Source organism: Henckelia pumila, chromosome 3, assembly GCF_033568475.1.
Source record: "Henckelia pumila isolate YLH828 chromosome 3, ASM3356847v2, whole genome shotgun sequence".
Classification (NCBI taxonomy): domain Eukaryota; kingdom Viridiplantae; phylum Streptophyta; class Magnoliopsida; order Lamiales; family Gesneriaceae; genus Henckelia; species Henckelia pumila.
This window is the reverse complement of record NC_133122.1, coordinates 58,936,092-58,949,636: the sequence shown is the minus strand read 5'-3', so window position 1 is coordinate 58,949,636 and position 13,545 is coordinate 58,936,092. Positions and strand designations below refer to the sequence as shown.

Genomic DNA, 13,545 nt, shown 5'->3' with positions numbered 1-13,545 from the left:
GTATTTTTTCCATTAGCATTAGATTCGATTTTAATTTAATCATATGAAGTAAGTTCGTTACACAATAAAAGTGTATGATATAAAAAATAATGGCATCTTGTTGATAACATCGTGGTTATTATTAATAAGCATATGAGCAATTAAAAACTCACATCTAGTGATCTAGTGGCCAAATAATTAATGGAACTAATAGAGGATTGGTTGGGGTCTTTAACATATGAAATCTTACTTGAGTATTTTTTTTAAAAAAAATATGTAGTTGAGGACAAATTTAATTCGACATTTAAAGTGAGTTTGCTTTAACATTGCGTGACTTGTTTTAAATTGGGACGAAGACATGGTACAAAGCTTTTCATAGAGGAATTGTGTCAAATATTATTATATTAGAACAAAGTAGTGAGATAGTTATCATCGAGAATCAGACAAGGGGAAGAAATATATGTAATTTGTTTTCTTTTAATTTTTGTGAGTATAAATACAATTATGATCTAAATTACAATGATATGAATAGCTGTCAACACTATAAACGAGACTTGAACATAGACCCGAGACATGCTTATGTCGAACAAAAAAATTACAAAAAAAACTTCTAATTCTACCTAAATAAATTAAAAAAACTACACACAAATAACGAGAATCAAACCTGAGACCAGTTGGTCTCAGGGCCTCAACCATAACCATTTGGTTAAGGCATCATCGGCATTTGTTTTCTTTTAATTGAGATAAGTATTACTTCTAAACAATCTTCATATGAGTAATTATACTCTCAATGATCAAACGAAATTCGTTCCTTGTATGATATGTATCATTTCGTCTCAACTTGTGATGGTATCAATACAACCAAACAACTCTACAAATAGTTTTATATATTATTTTTTTTTTAAAAAAAAATCACATATTATAACTAGCTCGTATATGCCCATTATATCATGTCTGGTTCATTTAGTTTAAGAAATGACTTTGATTCTAGTCATTTTTAATTAATGTAAATTAATATATATATGTATATTATTTTCGGAATACTACAATATCAAAATATCTTTAATCGAGCTGAACCGAGCGTTCGCAAAACAATATTTTTTTATACTTACATAATAAAAATAATAATTAATCTCACTTAGAACGCGATACGTATATATATCGAGAGTTTTAATATGAAATGTTTTTGTATGAATACTCCAATTGCATAATATGTCTAATCCAAATGAACCGTTTAACTAAAAAATTTATAGCGATACGTGTATATAGCGCAAGTTTTAAAATGGAATGTTTTGTATAAATAATCTAGATATTATATCAAATTTAAATACTTGATACTTTTTCTAATAAGACTATTATTTAAATATTATGACTTTAGCTATTTTAAACATTATTATATAAGATTATAAAAGGAATAAGTTTAAACATTATATAAGATTATAAAAAGGGATAATTTTATTCACCCAATAGAGAACATAACTTGACACTAAATTATAATATATAATTCTTATTACATAGAAATTTTTCATAAAGCAATAAATTCGATTTTCCGTATTTAATATACATAATCCAAAATATACATCCCAGATTCAAAAATTCTTTTTCGAATTACATATATTATATTAAAGTTAAATGGAAAATGAAAGTGAATGTGATATTTAGAGTTTTTTCTTTAAAAAAAAATAAATTATTTCTGAACTTTATATTTACAGTGTTGCTTATCTGTCCTTGTTCTTTTTTGGTCAAAACTTTCCTTTTTCACCCTGCTTTGGATTGGAGACACGAAATTTAAAAATGGGTTCACCTTTTTAACCAAAAAGGGTCCACATTAATCCCTTTTTTTTTTAATTCAACTTATCCTGGAATTCTGGGACAATAAAATAAAATAAAATAAAATAAAATAAATATCACTCTTCAAAAGCTCAAGGGATTGGACCAAACTCACACGGCTCAAAACCAAATAAACCTGAATCTTGGTTATAGTGACCGGATAGAACATGCACATCCTGACTCATGCCTTTTTTTTTTTTTTTTTTTTTTTTTTGGTTTTAATAAATATATATTAATTATTATTAGATATTTTCTTCTTTAAAAAAAAAATATTTTTACCAATACACATTACACACTCCAAATATTAAAAACAATCTTCCTAAGAATCACCTCAATTGCTCAAATAATCACATTCGTAAAACCACTAAATTAATAACCAAATCGAGTGAATCACAATATTACAATTACCATATACACATACAAATGTGAAGAATCGAGACTTAATTACAAAAATCTTATTCTCGAAATCGAAACAAAATTGTTTATAAATTACGTACAGACGTGATCCTACTATATTATTTTTTTCTTATATATATATGTACACAAAGCAATGGCGGAGAAAAGAAGATGAGTTCACTCATTTTCATGAATTTGGAATGATCCCATGCACACATAGCCTGGAATCTCTTGGGAAGTCCTTTCTGTCTCTTTCCTTCGCCTTTCTCTCCTTTTAAGCCTCCTCTTCTACTATTTTTTCCCCATTCAATAACAGGGAATCGTACGCAAACACATTTTTTTATATATAATATATTAATTATTTCTTCTTCTTAATTTAAATTATTATTTTTTCTCCAACAAAAATCAAGATTTTATAAACATGTCATCTGCTTCCAAGTTTATGCTCCATTCGTCCTCCATCCGCCGCCGTCTTCCTCCGCCGCCGTCTCGCCATGTCATACGCACCGCCGCCACCACCACCGCCGGTATATAATTCCTATGAGAGTTTGGTTTTCTTTTTTGTCTTTTCCGTTGGCTACCTTTTTCCATTATATATATTATAAATCATTGATAAACTTAATATTTTTTTCATTATTTGGATTCTTGCAGGAATTTTTCCCTATTGGAAACAAATTACACCTAGTTCATCTCTCAAATGCAACGCGATTTCCGGGCAAAGAACTGGAGGTAATTACATGAGGTTTTGTCTGTATCTGTATATATAAATCTTGTGTTAATTTATTTATTGTTTTCTTTTTAGAAAAAAAAAAAAAATGGTTTGGTGACATTTATATAAATATTTATGGTGAAAATGCAGAACATATAGATGTGATTCAGAATGGTTTGGCAGGCATAAAGTGGCAAGATATCGTGGATGATGACACAGAAAAAGATACACCCAAGGTAACCATTAAATGATCAAGAATTAATGTCAATTTTATTTTTTATTTTGTCGCCAAAAATTACACCGATTCAGTCATTCACTAGATTTTCCTGTCAAATCCCATGATCTTGTTTTTTTTTTGTTTTTTTTTTTTCCCCTTTTTCTTGTCATGTAAAAAAATCTCAAAGGAGACAGAATCCGACAAGATAAGGGACTTGGTGGAGACGATCAGATCAATGCTAGCCTCCATGGACGACGGTGAAATAAGCGTGTCCGCTTACGACACCGCCTGGGTGGCGATGGTGGCGGATGTCGGCGGCGACGGCAATAGGCGGCCGCAGTTCCCTTCAAGTTTGGAATGGATAGCCGATAATCAGCTCTCCGACGGGTCGTGGGGCGACGCGGCCGCCTTCTCCGTCCATGACCGGATAATCAACACATTAGCATGTGTGGTTGCATTGAGGTCATGGAACATGCACCCTGACAAAAGTGATAAAGGTTTATATACAAATTATCCCATTTATAATTTATATTTCAATGTGTCACGCTTGGTGTCCAATCATTATGTCAAATTAAAACCTAATTTTTTTTTAATACTTTATCTAAACCATTTTCTAAGATGTCCCTTTTTGAAACTTCAAAAAAGGGTATGTTTTGAAATTTGGGGGGTCAAATTTGATTACACACACATGTATTTTTTTTACAATTATATAATTTTGTAGATAACTTCACGTATATATCCATAAATATAAGGAAAAATATTTTTTTTTGTCCATTAACTTGTCTATATTTTAGTTTTGATCCATTAATTTTTCAAAATTTGGTTTTGTTATACTAACTTTTAATTTTCAGTGATTTTGATCCAACTACACACGTGTCAGCTAGACATTGACACACCTCAGCATTTTCCGAGTGATGTGTGACAATGTCTAATTGGCACGTATGCAGTTGGACCAAAATCACTAAAAATTAAAAGTTAGTGTACCAAAACCAAATTTTAAAAAGTTAATTGATCAAAACCAAAACATAAATGAATTAATAGATCAAAAAAAATATTTTTCCTAAATATAAACCTCTGTTTATAGGTTTATAGGAGAGACAATATAATATATATATATATATATATATATATATATAAAGATATATATATATGTTGTGTGGGGTCACCTGATGAGTTCTTACCTACTACGATGTTACATGTTGATATAATCAATTGGTAACACAGAATATGATAATATGCATCCCCACATCTTGTCTTGATTGTTAAAATTGTATATATTTTATTTAAATTATTTTTAGAATTAAAATCATTAACTTAATTTTGGCAGGGATTTGTTACATACAAGAGAATATAGCAAAACTCGGAGATGAAGATGAGGAGCACATGCCAATTGGGTTCGAAGTGGCACTGCCATCACTTATTGAAATAGCCAAAAAGTTGGGCATCGATATTCCAGATGATTCTCCAGGCATGCAAGATATTTATGCCAGAAGAAATCTAAAGCTCACGAGGTATAATAATTGCCATATCTATTTCGAAAAGGGGAAGAAATATATATATTGACATTTGCATATGTCAAAACACTACTTGGTGACGTAATTATATATAATGAAGTAAATGATAGATATTACATGCAAGTCTACTCTTTTGCTCTTTAAAGTCATAAATGAATTTCACATAGACATTATGCATTGTAAGTTGGCCTATACATGCATGTTTGTTTTTGTCTTCTTTTGGTGCAATAAATTGATTTAAATTGCGTGCATTTAATCTTTTAATCGCAGACATTGAAAAAATGACTAAAAGTACAAAAATATACTAGTTAACGATGGTCGCAACCAAACTAAATGAATAAAAGTACAAAAATATACTGATTAACGACGGTTCGAACCTAACTAACGACTAAAAGTACAAAAATATATTTTTGCGATGGTTTGAACCTAACAAAACGACTAAAAGTACGAAAATATACTAGTTAACGACGGTTTGAACCAAACTTTTTTCTTATTCGGGACGACACGAGTGTTTGATTAAGATGGATATGGAAAGTATTGTTTGATTTTGTAATAATTATATTATAATTAATAAATGTGTGTGTAATAATTGTGCAGGATACCAAGGGACATACTACACAAAGTGCCCACAACATTGCTTCACAGCTTGGAAGGCATGGATGGGCTTGATTGGGATAAGCTTTTAAAATTACAGTGTGCAGATGGCTCTTTTCTTTTCTCTCCATCTTCCACAGCTTTTGCGCTGCAGCAGACTAAAGATCTCAAGTGCCTCAAATACTTAAATGACCAAGTTCAAAAATTCAATGGTGGAGGTATATAATATATACAATTTTTTTTAATTCAATTTTTAAAATTTAGTTCTAAATCCATTTAATGATATGTTACATTTGATTATTTATAAGTTCCGAACGTGTATCCGGTGGACTTGTTCGAGCACCTTTGGGCGGTGGACCGGTTGCGGAGGCTCGGGATTTCTCGGTATTTTCGGCAGGAAATTGAGGAATGCGTTGATTATGTTCATAGGTACGTATAATGTTATAATTCTAGCTCAATTTTTGCCTTTGTTTATTAAAAAAAATTAGTATAAATGATATGAGATATAATTATGTATTATGTTTTGAAATTTCCAGACAATGGACCGATAAAGGGATTTGCTGGGCAAGAAACACTGTGGTTCAGGACATCGATGACACAGCTATGGGATTTAGATTGCTGAGGTTGTACGGGTACGAGGTTTCTTCAGGTATAAGCACTCTTCACTTATCTATATATATTCTTATATTTTGAAAAAAAATAATAATATAAATTGAAAAAAAGGACAAAACATGGGCACGCACGCGGATTTTAACATGTTCTGAAATCAATATCTACTATCAAATATTATCAGTATTTCTTTTTTAATTCAAACCAATATAATTACCCCTAAGTACATACTCCAATTGATGTATAAGATTTATTCATCATGACATAGAAGTTAGAACCAAGTACAAATAATATCAAATTTTGCATTGTTTTGTTAGACGTATTCAAACATTTTGAAGAAGGTGGGAAGTTCTTCTGCTTTGCGGGACAGTCGACTCAAGCCGTGACGGGAATGTACAACTTGTACAGAGCTTCTCAGGTGACGTTCCCGGAAGAAAACATACTTGCAAGAGCGAGGACATTCTCGTCCAGCTTCTTGCAAGAAAAAAGGGCCAACAATGAGCTGCTCGATAAGTGGATTATTACCAAAGATCTTCCCGGTGAGGTACGGACATATCTAATTCGAGCCCCAAAAACATAATTTCTCCCTTAATCAAGTTGTTTTTTTTTTTTTTGGTTATTTTTCCCAACTTGGTCATGCACCTAAGTTCTATTTGTGGGACAAAAACACTTTGTATATTGGAAAAGTTATACAACTTTATGAATATCTTAATCATTTACCAACTAAATCCAACCATGCCTTTATATATATGTACTATATATATACAACTAAGCACTAGGTGGTGGGGGAAGTATATCACTTGCCACAACTCATAAGCTTGGCTCGGTTTTCTATATGATAATACTCTTGGTGTGGTTTTAGAAGAAAAAAATATATATTAGAACATCGTGGATAAAAGTAAACCATGTGGATTCAATCGGGTATTTTTTTTTATTTTCAAATTAGATATTCATAAAAACATTTTGTGTAAACTACATCGAGAATGTTACACTAGTGTAAACAGATCATCATATTCATGTCTCATAATGGAAACAAATACGCCGATTCAAACTTGTCGTTTTCATTCTATTACTACAAGTACTTGTGCAATTTTTATTTGGTTCTAGTGGGTCAATTTACTGCACACGAATAGGGATTTTTTTCTTTAAAAAAAAAAATGAAATTGGGTTCAATAAAGATATAGTAAAGTTATTAGATACATAAAAATGAAATTGATTTTACAGGTTGGATATGCACTAGATGTTCCTTGGTACGCCAGCTTGCCCCGAGTGGAAACAAGATTCTACTTGGAACAATACGGCGGGGAAGATGATGTTTGGATTGGCAAAACCTTGTACAGGTTCGTTTCTATTTCTCGTAATTAATTATTATAATTACAAGTAAATATTATATTATATTAATAAAAGAAGATGGAATAATTAATTAATTATTTAAAAAAGAACAGTTAAATCTATTGTGCAATAACTGTGCTAAGATTTAATTTGAGCCACAAAACAAATTATGGCGGCAGTGGTATTGTTTATTGATCCAAAGCTGGCTATGCTACAAAGTACAAACCCATCAACATCTTTCATTCCAATCGAAGTTATATGATATGTTTATTTTTTAATAAGATTTCGAGAGTTAATATTTTTTTATTATTTTGTAGGATGTCAAAAGTCAACAACGGAATGTATCTCGACTTTGGGAGATTAGACTACAACAATTGCCAAGCCTTGCATCAACAAGAGTGGAAAAGCATTCAAAAGTAAAGTAGAAATTTAATTACCATTTTATTGATGCTAAATTATTATTATTATTATTATTATTAAGCTCTCCATGATTATTTTATTTTATTTATTTTTTCTTTAGGTGGTATAGGGATTGTAGCCTTGGAGAGTTTGGGTTGAGCGAGAGAAGCCTACTGTTATCATACTTTATAGCCGCTGCAAGTGTATTCGAGCCGGAAAATTCCCAAGTGAGGCTTGCTTGGGCTAAAACGTCGATTTTGATGGAGACGATAGCGTCGCATTTTGACGGACAGCAACTCTCGGAGGAACAAAAACACGCGTTCATCGACGAATTTGAGTACGCCTGCGGCCTCAAGTACGCCAGTGGAGGAAGGTGAGCACTTCATTTCTCATTTCCCACACGACTATACAAGCACGTGACACGTGCAAGCACGTAAATACTAGTTATCTAGCCACGTATTGTGAGATAAGGTGTATTACTCGTCCACTATACGTACAATGAGACAACTCAAGTTACATGGAAAAGACACAATTTTGTGTCGTTTTTATTTGGGCGTGGATTCAAATGTGGCCTCTCAAATGATCGAAAAAATTAATACGTATTCTGATATGTGAGTGCGTACAGGTACAAAACAAGAAACAGTTTGGTGGGGACTTTGCTCAGAACCTTAAACCAGCTCTCTTTGGACACCCTTTTGGCATGCGGCCGAGACATCCATCAACAATTATATCATGCGGTACATCTTTAATTTTCTAGCACCCTCTTGTGCTTCATTTTTATATGATTTTTTTTCAACTTCGTTTGGCGTAAAAGATAGGACTTCACCATCGACATATTTTATGTTACCGGTTGTATAATAAGTTTTCAAATATGTGTCACTTTCAACGCATAAAAACTATTAAATTATAGAAAAAAAAAATATAGACAACAACGTTGATTATAATTTCTTCACTAGAATAATTAAACTCGTACATGCAACACATAATACTTACTAGATAGTCATTTTTGTCTATTTGTAGTGGCAAAAGTGGCTGAGTGCATGGGAAGAGGGAGGCTACACGGGGGAAGGAGATGTTGAATTGCTGGTTCGCACGTTGAATCTCAGCGGCGGCGGCAGTGGTGGAGGAAGAGGCGGTAGCGGTTGGATATCGGAGGAGTTATTAATATCTCATCCTAAGTATAAAAATCTATTGGACATCACTAGCAGAGTCTGCCATCGACTTCGTATGTTCCAATCCCGAAAGGTTAGAGTTAGACGTGGTTTACTCTTCTTATTGGATCATAAATTGTACATACATGCATACACTTGTCAAATTCTTTGTAATTAGATCGATTATACGAATGATTATAACTCGTGTTTCGTTCCGAACGATTTGTTTGATCAGGTGCAAGATGCGAGTGGGTGCGTGACGGACATGGGAGGCATGACGACCGACGAAATCGAGTCGGACATGCAAGAACTAGTGAAATTGGTTTTGACGAAAAGCTCCAAGGATTTGGATGGCGACACCAAGCAAAACTTTCTTGCCATCGCCAGGAGCTTCTATCATGCTGCTTATTGTAGTCCAGGCACCATCAATTTTCACATAGCTAAAGTGCTCTTTGAAGGAGTTATGTGAATGTGTGTAAATGTACACATCTAAATAATTTAATTGGTGGGAGTATATAAAATTATATATATTTAATTTAATTAGATTTCAAGAAATGGGAGAGACTCGAGTTTGAATTTCAACTGAAAAGGTGTATGGTAGAGAAACTTCAAAAACATTTCTCCAGTATATATGTTTGAATGCATTTTGCAAAAAACATATTTGCATTCTTCTAAATTTTTCTGATTCTATATGTCCTCAAATATGATAACTATAGTTTTTAATTCAACTGTTCAAAATTAATTCTACATTATATTTCAACTTCTTGCAGTACTATGTTCTAAAGTTTTAAAATCCCTCGATGTATTCATTGATTCACAGATGGTTTGAATCACGCTACATTAGAAATAACAATTTTACACACTATGTGAATACGTATAAAAAGGTGGGTTTTCGATATATCGTATCAAAAATATTAGTATGAAAAAAATTCATACCGATACTGATATCGAAATTCTAAAATTTTGGTATAGAAAAAATCCATACTGATACCGTATAGATATAAAAAAAAAATTTGAAATACCAAAAAAATGTCTATATATCGAAAAAATTTCGGTACGATATCCCAAAAAATTGGTATTTTGGTTCGATATCTCAACCCTAATTATACGATCATTTGAAATGTATTTTACCCTCGATACATTTTTATACGTACCGGTGTTTAAAAATGAATTGAGAGTAATACTTTCAACGGAACACAATTATTTTTAGACAGGAAGACAACTTTTGAAGGCGATCGTGTAGTCTCTATCATCGAACCCACCCCCACTTTCTCTTGTGTAGGTTCCGTTTTCTAGTTCCAACTTCATTTATGCATGTCATTTTCATTTTTTTATATAGCAAGAAGTCGTTTTCATTTTACTAACCCTTCAAAAGGGACAATTGATATCTACCTTAGATGGTACGTAAAACGAATTAATTTTATTCATGAAATAGAAATGGTATTTATAATATCATTTTTTTCAAAAAAATATACAAGTATCTACAATAATTTATATAATTTTTTTCATTTTAATAAATGGATCTTTTCTACTTTAAAGTGGTCGTTTCATCCATGTTTAATGTTTTCAAATTATAATTTATGTATATGTGATTTTATTTTTTTAGGAAATATAGCTCTGGTTTTATTTTATTTTTTTTGAAATAAATAGAGATGTGATTTGATAAAACCCACTTACGGGTGATCATATCACACCACAAAATAAAAAAAGGCAAATTGTATGGTTGGATATTGGTAGGTAGCTTATTTTTATTGGTATCGAGTTGGATTATCTTCTTTTTAAGCAGAGATCACCTCTGTTCTCTTATATATTATTATATATCTTATAATAAATCATACAATCTTTGCATGAAATATATATATATATATATATATGATAATGTGTATGTATATTTATACATATAAATAATAACTCTCTCATAAGACGGGTCGACTCGATCATTATATAGAGAAAAAATAATATTTTGACATAAAAATACACGCACACACATTAATATGAGTTTATCCACATATATTTTTGAATATTTAAATATCTCAATTAAAATGCAAAAGCTCGTAGCCTTCCTTCCATAAACTTTGTGGCTCCACCATTGTTTTCGAAGTTCACATCAACGAAACTATACAAAGCGCAATAAGTTTTACATTTGTGTTTTGTGTTGTGAAAGCGTCGAACATGAAGCATGTAATGGTACCCACTTCATCAACACAACACTATTTCATATATCATTCATAATCAAACTCACTTTATTCGTGCCAAATCCTAACTTATCTTGTATATACATCACCATCACAACCAAAAGCACCTTCTAACTCAAAATTAATTATGATTATAAACTTGGAAAGTAAAAATTAAAAATAAAATAATATTAACAACAATAACAATAATAATAATTTGCAATTTGTCACAAAATCATGTACGTCCAACCTAGTTTTACAAAAGTTTATTAGTTCTAGACCTTTTTGATTTATTGCATAAGTAAAATGTTTGTTCATAAATTTAAGGGAGGGGCTCAATTTTTTTATTAATTGAAAATGTCTAATTCTCGAATACTTTTACCTAGATAGCAAATAAAAATATCAGTTTTAATAAATAAAAATATATATATTCATTTTGTGAGGAAAAAAATTAAAAACACTTAAATTGAAACCAATATTAAAGAGTGCATTATGATTAGGTGTGCAAACGAGTCAAGTTACTCATGAGTAGCTCGAGAGCAGCTCGGTCAAAACTCGATCTGAGCTCGGGTCGAGTTTTGACCAAGCTCGAGCTCAAGTAGTTCGAATCTATAATCTAACTCGAGCTCGAGTAAACAAAATAAAATCGAATTCGAGTATCTCGATTTGACTCGACTCTACTCGATTGCACTATGATCAAATATTGTGTTATTTATTCCGCGTAAATGGATTACTATATGGTTTATGTTTAACCCGGGCCCAACAAAAAATGGGTTACCCGACATAGATGAGTCGGGTCTAGCCCTAGAAGGCTTAGCTCGTTCTCTGATTAACTCCAAATTCTTAAGACATTCCCGAAAGCCCTCGCTCGAATCTCGAACTCCTCGCATCTACGTAAGTGTATAATCTCAATCCCCCGCTTTCTTGTTTGTATTTTTTTATTATTATCTTGCAAATGCTGGTGATTATTTATTTTGATGAATCTGGATTTGTAGCCTAATGCAAAATTAAGCCTGCCCGATCATGTATTGGGAAGAATTGGTAATGAAATTTCAGTGTTGGGGTAGTTTCAAATGTTTCCAATTTACAATAATTTTGTTGTTGCTGGTTAATTTTTTACATGGTCGATTCAAGATTGAAGTTTTGTGCAATTTTATGTGTTATGATCTTGGTCTTTGTTAATCTTTGAGGGAGTTGTTGAAAAATGAAACTGTTGTTGATTAGTTTCTTTATCTCAAAATTCTGGGAGTTGGTTTCGGTTTCTTTCTAATACTCAGTATTCCATTCATATGTAATAGGATGCTTTCATTAAATTGTGAACACACCAAATAGTCCTCAATACCCTAATGTTCCTGGTGTTGTGATAATAGTGCTGGAGATTTCTTCTCTTGACCCACTGTGATGTCCAACCTTGATGCTCCACCTTCGCACCTCCCATACCGTCTCAAAAAGATCCTCACTAACCACACTCGTGCAGTCTCATGCGTGAGATTCTCCAATAATGGCAAGCTCTTTGCCTCTGCCTCCTTGGATAAAACACTTATCATTTATTCAACCGAAACACTAGCCCAAATATCCCAATTACTCGGCCACTCCGAAGGCATCAATGACCTATCCTGGTCCTCCGACTCCACCTACATTTGCTCCGCCTCCGACGACCGGACTCTCCGCATTTGGGATGCACGCTCCGCTGAGTGTGTGAAAACTCTCAAGGGCCACTCTGGCTTTGTTTTCTGTGTGAGCTTCAACCCGCAGTCGAATCTTATTGCCTCGGGTTCCTTTGATGATAAGGTTAGGGTTTGGGATGTTAAAACCGGTAAGTCTGTGCACGTAATCCGGGCGCACTCGATGCCGGTCACCTCTGTGAATTTTAACAGGGATGGATCTTTGATTGTTTCGGGAAGTCATGACGGGTCCTGTAAGATTTGGGATACAGCAACCGGAGCTTTGCTAAAGACGCTTATTGATGATAAGGTTCCTGCTGTGTCATTTACAAAGTTTTCACCCAATGGGAAATTTATACTTGTAGCCACCCTTGATGATACTCTTGTAAGTTGCAACTTTATCGGTTTTTTGTTTTTATTCCATTATTTGATGAACATATTGAAAGTTCGCTTAGTACGATTCTTGGAGACAATTTCCAGGTCACTTGGGTATGATTTGCGAGAATTCTAATACATTGTGTTGTTTTACTTGTGTGACTATAGAAGCTGTGGAACTACTCAGCTGGAAAGTTCTTGAAGATATACGCAGGTCATACGAACAGTGTATATTGCTTGATGCCAACGTTTTCAGTGACGGGTGAAAAGTATATAGTCAGCGGGTCGGAGGATCGCTGCGTGTACCTATGGGATTTGCAGGGTAAAAATATGGTTCAAAAACTTGAAGGGCACACTGATACAGTAATATCTGTATCGTGCCATCCCTTGGAGAATATGATTGTTTCTGCAGGGCTTGATAATGATAGAACAGTGAGGGTCTGGGTTCAAGGATAACGCTTGTATTTTACTCTCTACTAACAAGAGTAAAGCTAATCAATAATTCAGTATTGTATAATGTACTGTGTTTGTAATTTCTCTGTTTTCTCGAGAAATTTAAAGCTTCTGGTCCCCTATATCCCAATGTGTATCAATTTACTCAT

At 32.8% G+C, this 13,545-nt stretch overlaps 2 protein-coding genes across 3 annotated transcripts; both read left to right on the top strand.

The window, feature by feature from the left end:
* Positions 1–2,394: 2,394 nt before the first annotated feature.
* On the top strand, positions 2,395–9,325 carry LOC140887936 (ent-copalyl diphosphate synthase 1). The gene is made up of 15 exons (XM_073295553.1): positions 2,395–2,732; positions 2,857–2,934; positions 3,065–3,150; positions 3,319–3,628; positions 4,459–4,642; positions 5,243–5,457; positions 5,548–5,668; positions 5,776–5,888; positions 6,166–6,392; positions 7,073–7,188; positions 7,498–7,596; positions 7,701–7,952; positions 8,205–8,316; positions 8,600–8,824; positions 8,966–9,325. Exons 1-15 carry the CDS (start codon positions 2,627–2,629, stop codon positions 9,197–9,199), a joined length of 2,478 nt encoding a protein of 825 aa, XP_073151654.1. The 5' UTR covers positions 2,395–2,626; the 3' UTR covers positions 9,200–9,325.
* Positions 9,326–11,658: 2,333 nt separating this feature from the next.
* LOC140887937 (COMPASS-like H3K4 histone methylase component WDR5B) lies at positions 11,659–13,518 on the top strand. Of its 2 annotated transcripts, none has more exons than XM_073295554.1 (3): positions 11,659–11,798; positions 12,203–12,953; positions 13,112–13,518. In XM_073295554.1, exons 2-3 carry the CDS (start codon positions 12,306–12,308, stop codon positions 13,397–13,399), a joined length of 936 nt encoding a protein of 311 aa, XP_073151655.1. In that variant the 5' UTR covers positions 11,659–11,798; positions 12,203–12,305; the 3' UTR covers positions 13,400–13,518. The 2 variants fall into 2 exon arrangements, with proteins under 2 accessions (XP_073151655.1, XP_073151656.1); XM_073295555.1 differs by having other exon boundaries at positions 11,759–11,798; positions 12,275–12,953.
* Positions 13,519–13,545: the final 27 nt, after the last annotated feature.